General features: G+C 33.9%; 2 protein-coding genes across 2 annotated transcripts; one reads left to right on the top strand and one right to left on the bottom strand.

Moving 5' to 3' along the window:
• Window positions 1-7,748: 7,748 nt before the first annotated feature.
• On the top strand, window positions 7,749-11,538 carry LOC108326347 (cyanogenic beta-glucosidase). Its single transcript, XM_017559804.2, has 13 exons — window positions 7,749-8,006; window positions 8,237-8,306; window positions 8,545-8,603; window positions 8,697-8,772; window positions 8,917-8,994; window positions 9,093-9,180; window positions 9,272-9,527; window positions 9,647-9,762; window positions 10,225-10,442; window positions 10,658-10,689; window positions 10,788-10,890; window positions 11,027-11,135; window positions 11,274-11,538. The coding sequence occupies exons 1-13, from the start codon at window positions 7,818-7,820 to the stop codon at window positions 11,458-11,460; spliced, it is 1,581 nt and encodes a 526-aa protein (XP_017415293.1). The 5' UTR covers window positions 7,749-7,817; the 3' UTR covers window positions 11,461-11,538.
• A 10,338-nt stretch (window positions 11,539-21,876) lies between these two features.
• On the bottom strand, window positions 21,877-23,508 carry LOC108325112 (60S acidic ribosomal protein P2-1). The gene is made up of 4 exons (XM_017558124.2): window positions 23,357-23,508; window positions 23,195-23,286; window positions 22,612-22,841; window positions 21,877-22,124 (listed from the first exon to the last, which is right to left on the bottom strand). Exons 2-4 carry the CDS (start codon window positions 23,280-23,282, stop codon window positions 22,098-22,100), a joined length of 345 nt encoding a protein of 114 aa, XP_017413613.1. The 5' UTR covers window positions 23,283-23,286; window positions 23,357-23,508; the 3' UTR covers window positions 21,877-22,097.
• Window positions 23,509-23,873: the final 365 nt, after the last annotated feature.

The raw sequence follows: 23,873 nt of genomic DNA, 5'->3' as shown, positions 1-23,873 counted from the left end.
TGTAGGGCTGTGAGTTGAATAACCAAATGGAGTGGTTAAGCATTAATCGCAATTACATAATGCATAGTCAAGTTTAGAAGAATGTTTCAAGATTAGTGGTTCGTATAGAATAAAGGTTTGATCATTGGGTGAGATGAGAGATTTCAAATGTTGAAGGAAGGAGTACATCAGAATGTCAGTTTGGTAAGAAAGTATAAGGTCAGAGAATTAAGAGCACAGTGGATGAAGAAAGGAGAAGAAATGTTTTAGAACAGATGATAAAGGATGGTTGTAGTATAAGTTGCTGAAGAGGGTATCGAGAATGATCAGAGAAGTTTGGGTTGGTTGAGATGTTCAGAGTTATGAAGTTGCATGTTCTGATAAAGTTAATTTTCTTTGGGTGTGATTTTATGGTGATGTCTAGTGTTCGGCTGAGTTTGATCAAGAGAGAAGTGGATGTTGAATGATGGATTGCAGAAGGCAGTGAGTTGGTAAGTTCAGATAAGGTCAGAGGATTGGTATTGTTGGTTAAGGGTATCTTGAGGTTTAGAGGATTAAAGATAGGGTTTGTATTTTGACGATTCCAAGTTGAAGAAGGCAATTCTTGAAAAAGAAGGTTTTAAGTTAATCTAGCCGGGATGAGTGCAAGAAGAATTATGAGTGATGTGGCGTTTGTGGAGTTAATATAAGGGCTCAAGTTTGAAGTTTATATGGAGTGGTTTCTTGGCAAGGAAGGAGAACGAAGGTGGTGCATCAAGTATAGTTGAGCGAAAGATGGAAGCAAGTGTTATGAGAATTCAAGATGTTTGTCAATTGCAAATGAAGAAGAGATGATGTTGCTCTATCGTAAGTTTGAGGTGTGATTCAAGGGAGGTTTGTTATTTCAAACTAGTTCTCTAGTGCTTTATAGTCTTCAATAGAAGCTTCGTATTTCAAGAAGAAAAGTCAACGGTTATATATCAATTTTGGATCAAATTAGAAAGTGAAGAAAAAGGGGTGTGAGAATCAAAAGAGGTTAGCATGGATATGTGAAAAAGAGAAGATAAATCTTTATGGTGTAAGGGTTTTGGTTGGTGTTCTGCAACACGTATGGGATTTTATAACTTGGAGAAGTGGAATTCACTTTGGAGTGGGGTCTTAGGCAACACCAGTGTCAAAATTTTTTGGGTGGTTCCTGTTTAAGTTGTGTAGTGCAAGAGGAAGATGGAGGCTGAGTTAGAGCAATAATATTTGGACTCATTATAATCATAGGGAGAACTACAAGGTTGAAGAATCGCAGAAGAGAAATAGAGGACAGGTTGGCATAGTCTAGTATAAGTCTTAACAATCAAGAGTGATTTCGGGCATGGTCGTTTTGTGGAGTAGAAAACAGTGTTGAAGAAATGGAATGACAAGGCTATTATGCAAGGGAATAGTTTTCAGGGTTTTGTAAGGTCATAGAAGTTCTGAGAAAGGTTCTTCGAGGGTGATCATTTTCTGGTTTCAGTTGTCATGAAGGAAGTGTTCTTTTCAGTAAATTGGTGAGTAAGGAAGTATAATGATCAGAGTAGCGCAGCAGATGATGTTGAGCATGTTATTGTCAATAATAGGTATGCATGAAGAGCTTTCAAAATTGTGGATTGGTGGTTTATGAGGGACGAGTTCTTTGAAACAGTATTGGTGTTGTTATATGAGCATGAGTTGGGAGTGTTTGGTAATCTTCAAGAGTCAGAAGTGAGTTTAGCTGTGAAAGAAACATGTATCAGGCAGGGAAGATAAGTGAGCCTTCGGTTGCAAGCTATAGGGTCAACTTTAAAGTGAGAAAGTATTAATGGCTTTGGAATGGGAAAAGTGGGTCAATGGACGAAGGAGACTATTTGAGCTGTGGTTTTGAGTTATAGTGGCAATCTAGAGGTAAGGTTATGTTAACAGATGGTTTGAACAAAGAGAAGATTCAGGTTCTTGGTTTGATAAGGATTGAGTAAGAGTTGGTTGAAGAATATGAAGATTGGGGTCTCTAGTGAAGCTGTAAAGTGATTTCGTTAGTATAGTTGAAATACTATAACTAGTGGGTTTCTCAAAATGGTTGAGAAAGCGCAGTTTGGACAATCCTAGTTTAAGATGTATCATGAGTTGGCTTGATACTGATCAAGCTAGTGATCTCAAGTTGAAGAGGTTACAGATCTAAGTATGAGTGTAGGCTAGTGGATCAAGAACTACATATGGTTCAAGTTAGGGAGATAACGAAGTGAAGATAGAGTGCTCAAATTGGTTTTGTCGCTGCAACGGAGTAAAAATTTAATTTGGTAATGGGATAGTATAGCTGGAACCTATACTACTCAAGAGTGGAGATCAGTAAAGTAATGTGAAGTCCTCATAATGGATGTGGTTAAGGGTGATCAAGAGCATAAAACATGGTAGTTAAATCAGAAGCGGTAGTGATCAAGTCAGTGGTATGGTGGTTCTTAGAAGAAGCAAGAGGAGGTAAATGAGTATGAGTCAAGGGTTAAATTGAAGACTAGATTAGTGGAAGTCTTAAAAGAGATTTACAAGAAGTAGCAGAAGATTGATAAGTGGTTAGCAGTGTGGCAGACACCATAGGATTGGTTATATGAAAGAAAGGTACTTAAAAGTTGAGGCGTATAGGTTTAGATTTGTTTTGAGAATAATGGCTAAACCAATCTACACTATTGAACACTAGAGCATTTAACACAGAGGCATGGCTTTTCGATTTAGACAGATCGTTGGGGAGTAGTATCTTAGTCAAAATACGTGGTTGTATTAGAGAATGTGATGAGAGTAGGGTGTTCCTTCTATCTGATAAGTGAATTTTCGAGGACGAAAATTTTTGTTGTTGGGGAGAATGTAAGAACCTAAAAATATATATGTATATATTAAAAGAGGATGGGGGTGAAAACATTATTAAGAAAAAGGGGAGGGGCTTTTTATTAAAAAAAACAATTTTATAGTTTCTGCTAAACTTTTAGAAAAAAGAAGCTGAACTCATTTTCTTAAAAGTGTTCCTCTCTCTAGAAAGCTTCTTCTTCTTCCTCTACCTTCTCTCTAATCTCCACATTACACCAGCCATTGCATTGTCATTTATGTGGTGATTCTGCGTTCCCGGAGTCGAGAGCTTCGACTTGAACCGATCGGTTTCGCGTTCTATAGCGGGTAAGTGGTTTTGCCCTTTTCTTCCACTGTTCTTGAAATTAGGGCATGCGATTTTGCTCTTGCATGTGCCTTGTGTATTCTTCCTTTCATTCCTTGCCCTATTCTAGCTCTAAGAGTTGTTGGCTGTCACCAATGTGGTGATCTGTAGGTCCTGTTTGGTTCTCCGCTGTGTGGGGTCCTGTTTAAAGTATTCTAGCAAGTTGTACTGCTCAACTTCCAGGTAAGGGGAGCTAGTTACAATTTTAGATGATGTATGATATGCTTTTCGGATTTATTTTGCTTTTTACTGTTATGTTGTTTTGGTGATGAACATGTTTAAATTGTGTTGGTTGAAAATGAAGAAATTGTGTGATCATGTTGTACTAATGTTGGTATGAACTGTGAATTGGATGATTAGGAACTGGTATTGATACAATGCTGTGATAATTTTGAATGCTTAGAAGAAATGAATTCGGTTAAATAATTTATTAGGAAATAACCATGTGAATCATTGAAGTTTATAACCTATGAAGAGAACTAAGGTAGTCAAAATCTGAATTTTGTATTTCAAGTTGTTAGGATCAGTTTAGATAACTTGGGTAAGTTAATTGTGACTCATTAGGAGTGTTAAAAGTGTTAAAAATAATTTATAAGTGGTAGATTCAGAATTGAGTACCTAGGTTGATGAAATTGAGGGTTTAGAGTTTAAATCAACATTAAATCACTAGATAATAAGATTAGGAAGTATTAGAATCAGTTATACAAGTTTATTTCGTCATATAGATCAAGTTTGGAGTGTTAGAAACTCATTAAAGTGTCTAAGATGCACCAAAACCAGAAAAATCACGTTGCTGTAAAAAACTGATAAGAATAATCGATTATCTCACTTGATAATCAATTATTTTAGTCAGAGAGTTGTATTCTCTTCAATGCTCTCGCAAATAATCGATTATCACATATGATAATCGATTATTGTCGTCGGAAAATCATTCAGGACAGTTTTGGGTGGTTTTCGGGGTTTCGAATGTCTGTTTTGGACGTTCTTTAGGTCGTTCTGGGGGGTTTTGACCCTTTCGGAGCCATTGGTGAGGGTCTCCAAGCTGTTTGAATTACTTAAGTATTGAAAATTAAAAGTCCTAAAGAAATTTGTGTTAATAAGTGATGATTTTGTGAAAGTATGTAATGTATGAGTGGGTTTTATGACATGGTTGATGTTGTATGATGGTGTATGGATTTGGTATGAGACAATATAGTAAGAATGCACTTGAATGACTATGAAAGTTTATGTTTGATGAATCAAAGTGGTTTATGAGGTACATTATTGATTCAAGAGGAATATCATGTGATTTAAAGTGGTCGGATTGAATATGAAATTAAGATCTCTCGGTGGGATCAGTTAGTGTATTGAATGAATGTGAGAGGCTTCCATATGGGGGGTTATCCCTAACACTCCAACGGTCTTTCATTCTCACTTAGAGAGGATTGACGCGTGTGGTGGGAGTAGTGGGAGGTCCTAGGGTAGGCGCTATCACTGAAGGTCTATTCCGCGGTAACGGACTAGCCTTGTGTATGGTCGGGTGGAATCCCTCGGCAATGGCTTTGCAAAGCAGTAGGGGCCATCACAAGTGCACAACCCGCCCCAGCTCTACATACATTCTATGTCCGGACGTGTCTAGGAGTCTTAACATGATAGGATGCTTGTCTTGATGAGTTTTATGAAATAAATGCTTATGTTTGTGATGACTAAGGTGTTTATGTGTGTATGGATATTCTGGGAAATGCTAGATTGATTGAAAATGAATTGTATGATTGTTTGAGACCTAGCTCACCCTTGCATTTGTATGTGTTGCATGTGTTTGCTTTCCCCCTTGCGATGATCATCCAATCCTTTGGATGTGAGCAGTAGGTGATGATGTACCTTTGGAGCAAGCTCTGGAAGTTGAGGAAGACCCAGCCCCTAGTGCTTAGGATTTCTACTAGCTCTTAATTTAAATAGCTCTTTATTTTGAAAGACTTCTAGCCTTCATTTTATCATGATCTGTATTTTGGAAACAATCTTTAGGTCCCATTTAACCTTTATTCAATAATGTATTTTGGAGAATTATGGACTTGTACTTAAGTTTTAAAACTTCCCAGCCAGACTTGGATAACTGTACTCCTTAATCCTATCTACTGTGTACTCTTAACTGCTTTTTATTATTATAATAGATGCATTCTACATATATACATTGCTATATATTTTGGGATGTCACAGTTTTGGTGATTTGTTGTTTCGATAGCCCATTTTCCTTTTCTCTTTTTGTATTTTATATTGTGAAATAGAGAAATACGGTGAATGTGATCATGGAAGTATGTGTCCATTGTTAGAAAATCTCTCTATTTTTTTTTCCTTTTATCTCTCATTTATAAAAGTAATTTTGTATGCAAGTGTTTTGACATTCGTTCAAAACGAAATAAGTTGGTGATTTGAATCTAAGGTTGACTCAGAACAAAAGATGTTTTATTCAAAGCATCCTGTTTAGTTGGTTTTTAGAGTTGCAAGAAAATGTTAAGACTAGTAGGAGTTTATTAAATGAGTTATGTGGTAGATGAGTTGACGGGAGGATGGGTTTTGTTTTGGAGAGAAAGTTAAAAATGGTTGAAGAACAAATTGATTTAAATGGGATTGATGTACGTAGTCAATGTAGGAATTACTTTGATGATGACAAAGTAGATGTCAATATGATATATCAATTTCTATTGGAAGAATATGAATATTTTCTTTTGTCACATTTTTGTAGCTTGTATATTTTGTTAATGATACGTGATATTTTGTTAAGTAATAGAATAATGTTTCCCACAACATCAATGACAAGCAACAACCTTTACAAAGCAACAAAAATAGATCAAAATAAGAGCCCAACCATCATAAAGTTCTCAAGAAATCCAACAATCAACAACAAATTAGCTTATAAGAGAAAGCAAAACCCAAGACTTATGCACCTCAACATAGCGGCACGTAGGTGAAGGTTAACGCATTGGTGGAGGAAACCAAAGATATATCGAAGATGGTGGAGCAACCGAGAGGTGACAATGAAGGTTATTACATTGGAGGTTAAGAGGGAGAGAAACGAAACTTTAGAGAGAAAGGAGATAAGACGAAAGAGAAAGGGGGAAAGACGAACGATAGAGAAGAGAAGACGAAGAGGTGGTTTTCGAAAATTAATTTGGAAGAAGGGGAAGAGGTGGTTTTCGTTCCATCAATCACAAACAACCAACATGCATGCACAATTCCCATAACATTAAAACTTAAAAAAAACAAAGGTATTTAACTTCCTTTACTTTTTAAAGGATCAAACTATTCTAAGAGTGCTAAGATAAGTTCCAACGATTCAAAGCATTTTATTTGTTTCTAGAAGCCACCAAAACATGATCATGATATAAAGTTAGTATTACTGATTAGTAAAGAATCCTATAAATAATTCAGATAACACATGCAAAACGAGAACAACCACATACATGGAGAAACGCACAAACTAAAGAAAAGAGCATAAACTAACTTATTCTTCTACATAACTAGATCGGACAGATTTGAAAATCTCGTCTCAATAATCATTTAGACATTCTATGATTTTCAAACAAAGAAAGATGATAAAATATTCTTAAAGAATGTGTTTTAGAAAAATAGTATATTCTTATACAATGAAACTCGTTAACTAAAATTTTATTTATAAATTTGAACTTTTAGTATTAATATAAGTAAGTCTCATTATTTAAAACATATTATCACTTTTAATACACAATTTTATAGGCTATTACACAATTTATCGTAAATTATTAAAATATTATTACTAATAATAGTAACAATACAAATATCATTTTAGATACATATTATCCTTTTTAAATTATTCTAAATTACTTTTTTATAAAATAAAATATTATTTAAGTAACTATATACCCATCTAATCATCACTATATTATTTTAACTAAAACATAAAAGATAAAATAATGAAGATGTTATTATCTATCAATAAGTTTTAAAGGGATAATAAAGCTTGGGACACATTGATGATAGGATGCAATTAATATACTGCATGGATGATGACATCATGTGAGCTTGTTTAGTTTTCTTTTTTAATATTCTTTAGTAAAGTGCTTCTCGTGGTGTTTATTATAATATTAAAAAAGTCAAACATGCAATCATATAATGGATCTGATTATGACAAAAATCAATTATTCATTAAAAAAGATTGTTTTTAAATAGTTCTTACATAATTATAAATTAATATACTTCGTTTGTGGTTAAGAAAAAACTCTTCTGACCATTTTTTACATACTTTTTAAATAACTTCACATGAGTATGTTATAAACTATAATGAGTATTTTATTGATTTTTTTTTTTCTAAGAAACGGCTTAAATAAATAGTCCAATAAGTTGATGGTTCCTTTAACTTCTTCTATTCAAACAAATCATGTTGTTACTGTATCATTATGTTTATATTTCTTTTACTCTTGGTTTGTAAATCAGATTTCTCCACTATTTAGTTAATATACCACAATATATTTTCCTCAAACTAATAAGGAAAACACACTTCACATCAAGGTGATTTCTTTATAAAATAGAATTTAATTTTAATATACATTATCTTTGCTTTGCAATAATAGAGTTCCTTAGTTATATAGTCTTGTGTAATAATAGTGCATACATCTGCAATGAAAGTGAAACAACTATGAAGATTGCAGCTTTGTCATTGAGTTTACATCTTCTCTATGTTTTTTTGCAGATTATGAGATCAGCACCAATCGGTACTGAAGCTGCAATTTCAACTTTTTTCACTGATGATTTTAGGAGTACATCTCTTAACAGAAGCAGTTTTCCCGAAAATTTTATATTTGGGACAGCATCATCTGCTTATCAGGTACTCCAAAACTGTGATAACTTTTTATATTTTGTTTATATTATTTAGTGAGACATTGTAAATTCTGAATAAAATTTTATAGCAAATTTATTTCTTGTAAATTTTTATAAAAATTATGCATGCAGGGAAAGTTTCACAAATGGACAAAATTTTGCAATAATCCTTTTATTTTCAAAGAATTTTTGTTTTTGCAATAATCTTGAAAGATGTTTAATTAGCATATAAACCAGTGTGAAGGTGCAGCTAATGTTGGTGGCAGAGGACCAAGCATATGGGACACATACACTCATAATTACCCAGGTTCTTTTGTTTCTTTGCCTATAGTACAATCCATGTTCACTAAATTATTTTATAGTGTGTTCAATTATAGCTTGTTATGTATGGTAAGTTATTGAGTTCGTGATATTGTATTGAAATGTAGTATAGTTTTGATAGAGTTTTCTTAGTTTATTTTTCTAAAACTATTATTATGTACTTGATGTGATAGAGACATGTCTATTGTTACAAATTGTAGCATATTTTGTGTGAAACATGACAGATAAAATATTGGACAGAAGTAATGGAGATGTTAGCATTGATCAATACCATCATTATAAGGTAACGATAATAAAGACCCTTTGATACATTAATGTCTAGTGAAGCAATAAAAATAAAGCATAATTGAAATTGTTTTCATATCTAATAACACAGGAAGATATTGAAATAATTAAGGAAATGAACATGGATGCCTACAGATTCTCAATCTCTTGGTCCAGAATACTTCCAAGTAAGAAACTGGGAACTATATAAAAACTTCACTTTCTTATAATTTTGTACATTAGCACTCCTTAATCATTGCAATAATAGAAGTATAGTATTGTATAAATTGATGGCTATCTATTTAAATATTAGATTCTTTGGCTAATTTCAGAAGGAAAGGTTAGCAGAGGTGTGAACAAGGAAGGAGTCAACTATTACAACAACCTCATCAATGAACTATTAGCTAAAGGTTAATATGTAGTTGATAATTTTTTGTTAACTTCATTTTTTATAATTTAGTTTTGAAATTGAAACAAGTAATTCAATTTGTTGACATCCGTAATGCAGGGCTTGAACCCTTTGTGACCATATTTCATTGGGACCTTCCTCAAGCCTTAGAAGATGCATATGATGGTTTTTTAAGTCCTGATATAGTGTAACTCACATTACTTACATCAAATAATCAAAATATACTTGTGTGAACATATTTTAACTGATATCTATCTACTTTGTTTATCACTATCTAGGAATGATTTTCAAGATTATGCAGAACTTTGTTTTAAAGAATTTGGAGACAGAGTAAAACATTGGATTACATTAAATGAACCATGGACCTTTAGTAAATATGGGTATGCTGATGGTATTTCACCACCTGGAAGATGTTCAACCTGGCAAAACTTATCCTGTACTGATGGTGATTCAGCCATTGAACCCTACATTGTTACTCACAATCAATTACTAGCTCATGCAGCTGCTGTCAATGTCTATAATACAAAGTATCAGGTTTGATTACATATTTTGTATTTTGAAATGCAATCAGAAAAGTGTATTGGTTTCCTTATTTAATCAAAGAGTCATAATAAAATAGTCCTAAACTTCAAATTTCCTTCATATATATGTAGGTTTCTCAAAAGGGTATGATAGGGATATCATTGGCATGTCATTGGATAGTACCACTCTATGATACAGAGTTGGATCAGTTTGCTGCACAAAGAGCCCTTGATTTTATGTTTGGATGGTAACTACTTTAAGAGCTAAGTTCTAATGTGGAACTCAACTTTACTATGATAGTGATTATAACTTATTTTTTCAGTTTAAGTCAATATATTGTAGGAGAAAAGATTCAAATCTTGTCACACAATGATGCATCATGATATAATATGTTTTCCTCATAATTAAACTCTGGAATGTAATAGATGTGTGTAGAGAAAATTACTTTCATTTTATGATTAGTCATAGACATAAAAAGTCTAATTGATATAGTGGTCAGATAAGAACACAACTTCTCATATAGAACACCAAAAGAGCAGTCCAATCCATGACAGATTATCAGATAAAAAATTCAATAATAAAGACTGATTATCTACTCAACTATAATGCTATGATTAAACTAATAATCTCTATAACTAATTTATGTTAGTTTACACGTAAATAATCCAATATATTTGTCCAAAAAACTAATTGAAATATTGTAATGTAGGTTTATGGAGCCATTGACAATTGGAGAATATCCTAAATCCATGCAATCTTTGGTAGGGAGTCGATTACCAAAGTTCTCTGCTAATGAAATCAAACTTTTAAGAGGGTCCTTTGATTTTATTGGATTAAACTACTATACTTCTTATTATGCTACTGATGCACCTGAATTAAGTGAAGCAAGGCCTAGCTACCTCACAGATTCTCTTGTTATTCTTACAAGTAAGTGCTTAATATCTATCTCATTTTTATCGAACATAGAGTTTAACATATGAAAGAATAATGAAATCATATGATACTATCCAATTTATCGTTCTTATTCTAATCCATCTTTTGGAGATATAAAGTTGACTTCAAGTTGCAGTTGATGCATCAAAATCAAGTATTTATTTTGTTAATTTATGTTATCAGTAGAGCATGATTTAGAATCTTGACAGGTGAACGTAATGGAACACCTATTGGTGAAAAGGTAAGTTTGTAATTATATTTTGTTGAAACTGCAACTTCATATGAATGCTTCAGTTCAATTAGTTTTTGAATGAAGAAAAGGAAAGTTGTTTACTGCAGACTACTTCAAAATGGCTGTATGTCTGTCCGAAAGGAATTCATGAACTGTTGCTTTATGTCAAAACAAAGTATGACAACCCTTTGATCTTCATCACTGAAAATGGTAATGTACCAGTTTAGTTTAATCATGAAAATGTTCATTTATGAAATCATTTGAGTTAGAGAGAGAATTGATATAATGTGTTTTTCCTTCTCATACTGATATATTAAAGAAATAGTTTATTCATATTTATATATAGGTATAGATGAATTCAGTGATCCAACTCTATCACTTGAAGAAGCCTTAAACGATACTTCAAGAATTGATTACTTTCATGATCATCTCTATTATCTTCAAAGTGCAGTCAAGTAAGTGCTTTGCACCATGTTCAAAATGTCTTTTTTTTATATGATTAAATATAAATTTAAAATATTTGATAAAGCCAGAAAAAAATCTTACTAATTATATGATAATTTAACTTTATATTTTTTTTTTCATTTTATTAGGGATGGCGTGAATGTGAAAGGATATTTTGCATGGTCTTTAACAGACAGCTTCGAATGGACTTTAGGCTACATTTCGAGGTTTGGAACAATCTTTGTAGATTACCATAGCCTCAAAAGATATCCAAAGTTGTCTGCCATTTGGTTTACAGATTTCCTACAAGGCAAAACAGATACATATGACAATTAATTGGTGCTAAGAAAATTAATTTCAATAACCATTTGTAATTTCTGCACTTTTATATATATTATATATAATTACAATGTATATGTATGAATGAAATCACTACAAAAATAATTTCTTTTAATTAGAGTTATTTATGACGATTTTGAGGTTTTAACCCTTGTTAAAGACGTTAGCCGCGGTTTGTTAAACCCCTGAGAGAGTCAACGTTGTTTGAAACCCCACTTACTTATGTGGGATTTATAGAACCCTATTTTCTTCTTGGGGTTATGAAACTTCATGAATTTCCAGCTGTTTAAAATCTCCGTTATGTCAAAAATCAGCTTTCAGTATTTTTCAGAGTTTTAAAACTCAATTATGTCTGTTGCGTTTTTTTAATACATTGTTTTTTTAAATCATATTCTTATTTTGTTACCTCAAATTTATTTATTTTTAAAAAATAAAGAACGGAGAATTATTATCATATATCTGTTATAAGTAATAACAAAATCTTGAATTTGGATTTTGTTATATTTTTTAGTTTCATTTGTGCTGAATCTACAAAATATATTGATTTAGAATATTAAAGAAATTTTTAATATATTTTAAAACATTAAAATAAATGTAAATGAATGTATTTTAAAGGTTAAGAGACGAACAGTTTAAAAAATTCAACTTAAATTATCATTTGTTATCGTACAATGGTTCGTTGATACTAAAATTTCTTTTACACTTATTTGACATTACTTTTTGCTATCCTCAGTTCTCTATTTTTTTTAAATAAAAATTAATTTTTGTTAAAATTATTTTATCTTTATAAAAGTTATTAAATGGTAGTCAAATGCTGCACAGTAACTTTTGTTTTCCTTTGTCAAGACCTTTGACATTTTTCCTACATACGTACGATTATCATGTACTCTAAAACATATCAAAGGACAAAAATTGTTTTTCAACATTTTTAAACATCATTACGTATGCGCACTGAGATTTTACCCCTTCGAGAAAAAGTACTAGAAAAAGAATTTAACATATTTTCAGAAAAAACATTTCAAAACATGTGTTATCAACGTGAAATACACTTTTACAAAAGAGCTTATTGTATTGAGTTCTAGGCATTCGTTTCTTGGATTCGGTTCCGGGGTGCCTCTTCTGTTGACACAAATCTCGACAGTTCCAGCCAAGGGCGCTTCATTGTCTTCTTGTAATGGTTCTTTCCCGTCTACTTTAGCAAAAGTGGCGGTGTTGGGCAGGAGCGTCAAGTGTTGGAGTAAGTACTGGTTGATGAGGAAAGCGAGGAGGTTGACATAAGCAGCGGGAATGAGCAAGCTCTAACCATGGCTCTGATACCATATTAGAAAGTGGGTTTTTAAGTCTAACTTAACCCCACAAAGTCGGCTTGTAAAGTGAGGTTTGCACCTCACTTATATATTATAAATTGGCCTTATCTCTAGTCGATGTGGGACTTCCAACAGCGGCGAAGGACGTCGTCGGTGAGGAAGCTGATGGTGAGAGGGGAGGAGGAATAGTGGGAAGACGAGAGTTTGAAAGCGGGAAAGATGGTTTGGTGGAGGTGAAGAGAGATAAGTGAGAAGGGAGAGAGAGAGGGAGAAAGAAAGGTTTTGGATTTGGATGAAGAGAGAAGTTAGAAAGGCTGCCTTTGGGTACTGGTGGTTGTGTGATTAATTTCTTTTGTTTTTAAAAATATTTAATTTCACCTTGGTAATAAATAATATTATAAAAATATTATAATTAAAAATAAATTCATTTTACTAAAATAATTTTTTTACAATATTAAAATTAATTTAAATAATTAATGTTAATATTTTACTCTTTATAAACTTTTTTACAATTAAATATAACATTAACAATTTTCATTTTATATTACATTAATAACAAAGGGCATTTTGGTAATCTTTAATTTCTATCAATTAAACAAATTTTTTTTATCCTTCACATCAATCAAATCCTACACTAATTTTCATAAACTTTACTTCCAAATTCACTCTCATTTACCTCCAAATCCACTCAAACAAACAACAGTTAATTCACCCTCAAATCTATCCACTCACACTCCCCCAAGTGAACCTTAGAGTTCATGCTGCGATAAAATCTAGCATTATTAAAGCATATCTTTGATTCATGTTTAAGGAAAATATACGGTTGACTATTTCAGATTTGTCTTGACAAAACAAACAAGAAGCGTATTTGCATAAACTTTTCCATAAATAAAAACCAATTGATGTTATTATAAATTTATAAACAGGAAAGTTCAAAATATTTTATTCAATTTCGTTCAGTTTTTTATTTTTGGTGTTTTTTATAGTTTTTGTTAAAATGGTGTACTTTCACATTTAATTTATGGAAATGATTTATTTTTGTATTATTCTTTTAACTATAGTCTCAATTAACTATTTATTTTTTTCTAGCATGAGTTTGGTGTTTGAAGGAAAATCTGTTTAGTTTTTTTGTTTGTGTTGAATTGCAAAATTAAAAAAAAAAAGAAAAAAAGAATGGTAAATCCAAGTAAAAAAAATATATATATATATTGAAAAAAAATAAAAAGAGAAAGTAGTGATCCAAGAGTTAAAAAAAATTGTAGAGTTTATTGCTTATGATTGTTAATCTATTGAATTATATTCAGTCTTTTTCTAGAGTCTTTGCGTTGTCTTATTTTGGAAACACAGGAAAACACTATAGTGGGATTGTGAATAGTGTTTTAAAACTCTTTCTCAAAGCAGTGTCTAATGGGTTTGTAAGAGATTTATGATTCGAATAAGTTTAGACGAAGGTTTTTATAAATGGCGTACATGAAAAATGTTACAAAGAACAAATCGATAAAGCATAGATTTTATACTGGTTCACTCAATCCTGAGGTACATACAATTCTCCTTAAGAACTCTTAAGGGATTCTACTAATCTTTACGAAAATTACACAAGTTTTACCTCTCCAGGTTTACAATGAGTATTCTCACCACTCTTGGTTCACCTAGTCAACACAAGTATTCTGAATTTAACCATTCCCGGTATACAAGTATTCTAACCACTTATTGTCTCAACCCTAGACAATTGTCTAGAATTTTTAACTCAACTGAGCTAAATACCAAGTGTTTTAATTTTTTTTCAGAATTATACAACACAATCAGTGTTATGAGAAAATACAAATGGATAACTCTCAAAGAGAGGATAAAGACAGTACAATAAAATATGAGATTTTGCTAAGGTTTTTCTCTAGAAAATAGTTTCAAACGATATATGAGTAGAGTAACAACAAGATTGTTTTAGCATTCAAATGATCTTTATATTATCCTTCTTGTCTTCTCTTCAAGCTTCGATCTATTTATATATTTTCTTGAGAAATGACCATTAGACAGAGAGGTTAACTTCATGTACAGTTGGTAACCTTTTTAGGTGAGAAGTCAAACTCAGTCTACTTTGTAGAGGTACAAGACTTTATCAAAATATAGCTTGCATGATGTGTTAGAGTAAAATTCTTTAAGAGAAGCATTCCCAGAATATTCTTCATATTTCTTAACGTCTTTTTCTTGGGTGTAGTGATTTTGATCAAGTCTTCCTACTTTTGTGATCTTCACAAATATCAAGAACAAGGTATACAAGCATCAAAGCACTTGATCATACATGATTAAATATTTTGAATGTTGGTACATGATTTGTCTAGTGGAAACCAGGAGAGGTGAAACTCAACTAGACAGCGTATCAGGAAGATATCGGGATTGTCTAAGGATATCAGGAGTGGTGAATAATAATGTACAACCAAGAGTGTGAAGAATATTGTACAAGCAGGAGTGGGTGATACATGGTTCTAGTAAGAGTAACAGGGGTTACTAGGATTGACTAGGTGGAACCAAAAGTGGTGCAAATACTCAGTTGTAATCTTGTTGAAGATTATAGCATAACTCTCTAAGAGGTCTTAGAGGATAAATGGACGTAGCTTAGTGGAGTGAACCAGTATAAAATAATTGTGTGTTTATTACTTTAGCCTTGCAAAATGTTTTACTTACAAACTTTGTAGTTGCTTATTAAATCAACTGTTTATAAAAGCTTTTGTCACCAAACCTTATCTTTATTAAGGGTTGTCTTTCTCAAACACTATAGTAGATTTGCATAAACGATTGAAAAACGTTTTATTTTTGAGCTTGCAGTTTAAACAAAACTTTATAACTCAAGCATTTGACAACTTGCACATAAACCATTTAATCTTTAACAAATTTGTTAAACTATCTTCTGGCAAAAAATTTTCCCCAACACTATTCAACTCTCCTCCCCCTCCTATTCTAGTGTTTCCCAAGTATTTCAAAAATGACTTTATGATAGTTAGACAACAAAGAGTTAGAACGTGGCTCTGCTTTCTCCCATTTCTCTCTACTTTATTTTTGAGGGTTATGAAGGAATTCATTCATAGAATGTGATTGCACTTCTTTTTTAAAACAAGCGTACATGATATATTGTTAGGTACAAACAAAGTCTCACATCAGATAAAACAAGAGATGGATATGGGTTTATATACACATAAGATACCTCCATTTATAAGAGGCTTTTTGGAGTGGTACCAAAAGCAAATTTGTGAGGGCTTGGCCTAAAGCAGACAATATCTTACCAGTGTGGAGATCTATGCGTATGTGTGTGTGTATTGAACCTCCCTACAAATGGTATCAGAGCCCATGGTTCAGGTTTGGTGACCGGGCTCAGACAAGTACGTCCCTCCATGATAAGGTGAAGCCTTGACAAGTGGCTGGTGGCAAATAGCCAGATGAATTATGAAAGGGTGAGAGCAAAAGATGCTTAGTGTTGCGTGACCATGGATCATGAAAGAGGGCGAAAGAGATGCTCGGTGTTGACCATGGTATACTCGAGGATAAGAAAGGACTTTCGTTGTAGGGGAGGTGGAGAACCATAGTCCTTTGTTTGAGGGGAGGATGTTGGGTGAAAACAAAGTCCCACATCAGATAAAACAAGAGATGGACATGGGTTTATATACACATAAGATACCTCCATTAGTAAGAGGCCTTTTGGAGTGGTACCAAAAAGAAAATTCGTGAGGATTTGGCCCAAAGAGGATAATATCTTACCAGTGTGGAGATCTATGTGTGTGTTAAACCTCCCTACAAAAGGTATCAGAGCTCTATGCTCTGAGGATGAATCTAGATTCGAGAAAATAGCTCATGCAAAGTCAGCAAAAGAAGCATGGGAAATTATGAAGGTGGCATACAAAGGAGATACCCGCGTGACGCAAGTCCGAGTACAAGCTTTCAGAAGAGAGTTTGAACATATGGAGATGAATGAAAATGAGGGAGTTGTCGAGTTTATAGCTCGAGTGCAGAAGATGGTCAACCAACTCAAAATGAACGGAGAAGAGGTTCCTCCTAACCGGGTTGCGGAAAACATCTTGAGAAATCTGACGAATGATTTTGAAAGTATTGTGGTCACTATTGAAGAGACAAAGGATTTGTCAACTCTCACTGTGGAGGAGTTAGTTAGGTTATTAAAAGCGCACGAATTGAGGAAGAAAAAGAAAAGGAGGAAACCCGACGATCAAGCACTACAAGTACAGTTTGACTCGAATAAAACTCGGATTACTTAGAGCCGAGGTCCTGGCGGCAGATGGCGAAGAAGCCGAGGATGAGGTGGACGTGGCCGAGGCAATTTTGAGAATGATAATGAAGAGCAAACCGGTCAGCAGAATTGGCGTGACCGAGGACAAGGAAAAGGCCGAGGAGATCGGTCAGGAGTGGAGTGTTTTAAGTGTGGCAAGTATGGCCACTATGCAAACGAGTGTAGATCAAGAAAGTGCTACAATTGTGGTAAGGCAGGCCATATTAGTATTGCAAGACCGAGACAAAGGGGGAGACGAATCTCCTTACTGAAGATGCGGAAGAAGAGTGTGGAATTCTGTTGATGGCAAAGAGCTCGGATGCAGTGGACATGGAGAGCCCAATCCCAACAATGGATGAAGTGATCTCGGTAAAGGATGCAACAATTGTGGAGAAGAAAAACTTGGAGAAAGAACTCAAACAAAAAGATGAAAAGATTTAGCGGATAAAGAGACTTCTAGATGAAGCTAATGAAATTATGAATAAACAAAGGGTTGAGCTTGAGGAGTAGAAGAAGGTGACTCTTGAAAAGGAAGAGAAAGCATATATTGTTCTTGAACCAGATGAAGAGGATGATGAAGATATTGAGAAGAACCTAGTGAAGAAGTCAGGCAAGATTGTTGAAAAATCGCCTAAGATCGAAAACGAGTTGGTCAAGGTTATTGAGAAGTCGGGCATAACAAAGTCAGTCAGAGGATTAAAGAGGTCAACCAAAGTAAAAAATAGGAGGGCCATAAGGAAAACTAAGAAGTCAAATCTAATTGAAAGAAGCAAACTCGGTGTGGGATGATGCACATGGAAAGCCAAATGAAGGAAGGAAGAATTTAAGTTTATGGGGGAGTTTGCTGGGATAAACTTAAATTTTAGGGTTTTGTTAATAATTTTGTTTAAATATTACTTTATTAGTTTTTGAGTCTAGTAATATTTAGTTTGATTTTGATAGAGATAAAATAGGGATACATAGTTATGATTTTATGTTTATCTAGGTACAATATTATTTTATGATAGATTAAGGAGATTTTATTTTTAAGATAGTTGATAATTTATTTTCCGATTTTATTTTTATTCCCATAATATTGTAAGTGTCACGACTATTTAAAATCCTTCAATTATCAATGAATAATAGACTCAATTTTAGGAAAATATCAGAGTGTGTGTATCGTGAGATTTTCTTAACAATAGTATCTGAGCCAATGGTTTGTCTTGGTGACTGGCTCAGATGAGTATAATGGTCCCTATATCGAAAGTCGTTAAGATGAACGACGATTGGAAATGGTTACTCGTGGTTGTGGTTGGTTGAGAATGCTTCTGCTGGAGGAGGGGGGAGGAGTGTACCTATGTGGAAGAGACTCACCCTTGAGGGAGAGATTGTTGGGAATCCAAGTGTGAGTCTAAGTCCCACATTGGATAAAAATGAGAAAGTAGAACACTATATAAAGATGAAAGACCCATTAACCCATTGCCTTAAGGCTTTGGGAAGATAGTGGTGTCAATCTCTTATATGGTTGGGCTCAGATCTCATTGGTGTTTGTGTTTCTCTGGTGAACCCCTTCTTCAATATACCCAACATATACTCGGTCGAGGATATTGTACCAAAATAGGCTCATTTTACCGATCGTTTGATTAGGTGTGTCCTTAGTCATTCTAGAGAAGCCATACCCTTAGGAAGCTTACCCAACTCATTTTTTAAATCCCAAGAAAGGAAGACAACCCCATTAAATCGTGTATAATTGAAGAGGTAAGATTCTAAAAGTCGGTGGTTTTTTTTTCTTTTTATACAAATGACTCACCCTTTTATCAAATACGTAGCTAGACTTTGCCATTAATCTACCGTACTCATACTATCACACCAGCTTGGTGAATCTCCTCCCTTGCTTGTTGTCTAAGCCAACCCACCACTTTTATACTTTACTTTACGCCTTCCCATCCGAGTGACATAAGCCTAATCCTTTCAACACTCCTTCAACTTCAAGTAGGATAAAAACTCAACAAATTTAATATCATATAAGAAAATAGGTTGTACTACAATAAGCACTTCATTACGCTACGTTTTTCCTTGAGGCTTGAACATGATGTAGACAAGGCGATAGTAAGACTAGTCAATCATATATTCTTATCCAAAGTGATTTCAATGTTACTAATAGGCTAACAATCTCGACCTTCTCTTATAGAAGGAGCTACTTCCTAGCAATTATGTGTCATGGATGTTTTACCATCCCTACTCAAACACTCTAACCCTATCGTTTTGTAAACTCTGCTCCTTATATTACTAAGAGTCTATTCGAACCCTACGATTGATCTTCTCGTTGGTTTTGCTACATCAATACTTATAGTCGGGTGGCATAGCAAAATTCCTCATCGAGCAGCTCACTCTGAGATCTTTTGTCAAGTGTGTGTGGATTCCTTTTTAAAGAAAATAAGAGTTAGTCAATACTTTTATTTTTATATTAATTTAACAGACTTTTGAGATCCGATTTGAAACTGGGACCTTAAAGAGCATAAGGTGTCTGTAAAGTCTCATCTTGTGCTATCTAGGTCGTCTGTAAAGAACTAGGTGTTGATTCCCCTAACCTAACTATCTTTCCATAAATGGTTTAATATGACTAGAAGGCTAGGGCTTAAAAGCGCCTAAGACTACGACTCTTTCCTTCTAGCATAAGGTTGGCACAACACAAAAGAAGATTATTCTAAGCCCTCATTTATTGACAAGCTTAACCACAGAAAGCATTTGAACCAGACTGAAGCAGGGCAAGCCGTATGCGGATGAAATCGCTGCAGAGTCGTTTGCAACAAAAACTAAGACTACCCTTGAGGTAAGGGGGGTGGAGCACGTAGTACCTTGGTTGCCTGGGTTGATGCAAAAAATCCTAGGAAAAAGAACAGTGGCAAGATTTGAATTGACTTATCCAAGAAGGATTTTGGTTTTCATCCAATTTTACGGGAAAAAATGCAAGATTAAAATCCTAATATTCCCAGTAAAGTAAGCACTAGATTCACAATAAAGACAATACAGAAGCATGACGCTAAGGTAGAAAGACACATAAAGAGAAAAAGAAAAGACCACCATAATAGTAAAATGAAAGTCCTTCATCATTAGATCTAGGATACTTATCATTTGAAAACTTCACACCAATTGAATCTCGACTATTCATCAGATTAGATTTTTAACTGCGTTTACCGCAAACAAACCTCCTAGCTGCTTAATTCGGCTGCTTCGAAAATCTTTCATATTGATTGCTTCCATCCAATCCAGCTTATTCTCAATTCATTAACCTTAGAATAGGTCATCCAGTGTTTCTATTTACGTTTAGCCATCAACACCTTCTCCAAAGTAATTAACGAAAGCCTTAAAATAGGTAATCCAGTGCTTCTAAGACCAGCAACCCTTTCTTTTCTTTTTCTACACGGCTAGTTCGTTTTAAGAATGCTTTTGAAAGTCGCACTTCGGTTAACTATGAATTAAAGACTCACATGATACTATGAAAGAAGCATCCATCTCATGAGTGAGTAGACTGATTGACCAACCATTTAAGAACCAAACAAAACAAGGACCTTTCCGCCTTATAAACCAAAGGCGTCGACCAGTGCTCATGTGTGTGCTTGTATAACTGTTGTAACTCTTTACCTAACATCCTCCCAGGATAAAGGTAATTGATAATGGGGGAGTTCCACAATCTGACCAACAACTCACGCGCCGAAGAGTGGATATCAGCTCTTTATTGGTAGTAGAGATATTCACTTTTGTCTTAGCTTTGCTTTGCTTTTTTTCTTAGCCTCAGCTCTATTAGTAGTAGAACTAATCCTTTTTTGAAGCTGGACGCTCCGGACGTACCAGCCAGGACCATTCTCTACTAATGGAACGCGTTTCCCAACCCGTCCAAGGTACCGCATGGACTATGGTTGGGCATAGGGTGCTTGAGATGATAGGGAACCTTAATTTGACCTTATATTCCTTTTCGTATGCTTGACTTTCTTTGGAATTTATGTCTAGTCCAATAACTTTGAAATTTACACAATCACTGTATATTATGATTTTTGAAATTTACACAATCACTTGTATATTATGATTTAATCAAACTCAGTCACCTTTAACATACTCTCCTTCCAAGAAATGGACATTTCAAGTGTAAAATATTTGTTAGTAGCCTTGTGAGTTGTCTTATAACAGCATGACACGACAACCTCAATGAAATTGACTTTTAAATGACTACATATCATCTTAACAAATAAGTTTATATCTAATTCAATTTTACTAATGAGCGATCCTATAAATTCATTTTATTAATACCTTTCAACATCGTCCAAACTTACTTTATACCGGAATTATAGTTTTGAAAAGACAAAATTGTTCACTATAGGAAAGAAAAAAAATATCTAACATGAAGAGTAGGTAAGACTAAACACGAGGGGATATGAATCTATCCAAATATTTTAGGTAGAAAAAGGGCCTCGGCATACAGTATTTGGCAAACGATATTAACAGTTACTCGCTAGTGTGCTTCAAAACAATGATGCATATAGGACAGCTACCAAAATATTCGAAACATGCTAAAGTTCAGGACTCCATCAAATCCATCTACACGTGGTGCGACCAAACATTAGTAAACATTTTTTTTTAAGTAGCTATATCAATATTTCTCTGGTATATATCAAAACATTTCATTTAGATCAAGTGAACCTAGCTTCTCCAATCCATTAAAATCAATTCATCATCTCATTTGTCAATAAGTATTTATCAAGAGATGTAATCAGAACACTAAAAGTGATCTCATCGAGCGAAGTCAAGGCATGATTCATTAAATAATGCACTTCTAACTTATGATAGCCATAGTAAAAAAGTATAACAAGAGATGAACTATTCTATGATACCCAAAATAAAATTCCATAACATCAAGAAACTAAGTATCAAATTAAAGTCATCCAACTTGGTTGGTCATTGAGATATAATATAAAAAAAACACACTACATTACTCTTTAGAACAAAATTTGACAAACTCAGAATCTTTAGTGTCAATTGAGAATATGTTCTGGACAAAGCTGGATAGACTACACCAATTAATCGAAAAGACTGAAACCCATATCCTGCAATGACAAAATAAAATCGAAGGATAAACAATTAGAAAAATCAGAATACAAAGCCAATTAACCATATAGAAAAATGATATTGTATAAGTTACTTCAAAAGATCAAATTCGCAATATGAAAGTTATCTTGACATTATTATGTTGGGACAAAACTACAACATAAGTGCTTTATAGTAGTGCTTCTCAATTCACCTAATAAAGGTTTTCTCTAAATGCTTCCATAAATTAAAGAGACAGAAACTCCAATTCTGATTAAAGAATAAAACTAAAAGTACATAAAACACATGAATCTAAGCTGTCCTTTGCTATGCTATAATCTACAAGTCAAGCCATTAAGATATTCAGAAACTTTAGAGGATTGCTACTGCAGAATGTTACTCAATTATAATAGACTCACCAAACAATAAAAAATTTAAAACCATACAGAGCATCGCAACTACAATACCTAAAGATGAATGAAGCAGAAATGGTATAAGAACACTTACATCATCGGATTCCTCTTTCTCCTCGACTTTTTCCTCTTTCTTTGCCTCAGCGGCAGGGGCAGCAGCAGCACCACCTCCCCCAGGCGCAGCAGCAACAGCAACAGCACCACCACCACCAGAGGGCACTGAAGCAAGCTTTTCCCTACCGGCAGCAATAACCTCAACTATATCCTTTCCCTTAATTTCAGATAAAAATAGTTCTATCCTATCACTATCTGCCTCGGCACCAACTGCAAGTAAAACAAACAAACAAACAAAAATGTTCCAATCCTCAGTTTCAAGAACCTTTCCACAATAACCAAGTAATACACTCCCAAAGCAAAAACCCTTTCGCCTATCTTTTGTACTGAAAAAGAAATTCAATTGGGGCAACGAATCTCAACTCAGTAAAAGAAACCCCTTTGACCAATTTTTGCGCTAATGATAAAAATAACAAACGGAGCACAAATCTCAACCTAAACCAAACTAAGAACATAATAGCTTTGCAATTCATAACTAAACCTAATTACTTTACACAGTTTATTTCATTTGACCGATTAACAAATTGGAATAAATAAGAGATTACGAGAATAATGCAACCCACCGGAGCCGAGAATTTCCTTGATAACAGCGGCGGAGGGGCTCTGGTTGCCTCCGAGAACGGCGAGTAAATACGCTGCGACCACCTTCATCTTTCTGGAAAATTAAACTCTGTAAGTAAACATAGCAAGAACCGTAACCATTCAGAGTGAGAAAAGAAGAAAACCTGAGAGAGACTTGGAGCAAGTGAGGATGCGAAGGCGCAGAGCGTAAACGGCGAGTTCGAAGGCTTGTGTTAAGTTATGTCACAGTATTTGAAGTAGAAACTGTGATATTGCTAGGGTTTGGTTTTTCAGAAACAAACTAACCGCTTCCTGGGCTTTGTTACACACACCCGTATTGGGCTCATTTTCAGCAAGTCTTTTACTTTCTGAACCCCAATTTTTCTTTGAGCACGCTACTCAAATTTTCAAAATGTTCAAAGAATGACAAGTTTTTTCTGAAATTTCCGAGATAAAATTTTTGAAAGAAGATTTTTAAAATAAAATTCTCCAAACACATAAAATACTTCTTTAGTGTTCTTTATATCTCTTATTTTTCCTTTGTAACAATAGTGATGATAGAATGTGACGGTAGTGGCATCAACAGTGATAATGTAGTGCAATTGTGTTTGATTTTTTTCTATTATTATTATGGGAGTGCAGTTAGTAATTATGGAGATGTAAAACGCAATAGCCTTCACA

The sequence above is a fragment of the Vigna angularis genome, chromosome 3, assembly GCF_016808095.1.
Source record: "Vigna angularis cultivar LongXiaoDou No.4 chromosome 3, ASM1680809v1, whole genome shotgun sequence".
In the NCBI taxonomy this organism is placed as follows: domain Eukaryota; kingdom Viridiplantae; phylum Streptophyta; class Magnoliopsida; order Fabales; family Fabaceae; genus Vigna; species Vigna angularis.
The sequence above is the reverse complement of the archived record's forward strand: the minus strand, read 5'-3'. Positions and strand labels throughout refer to the sequence as shown.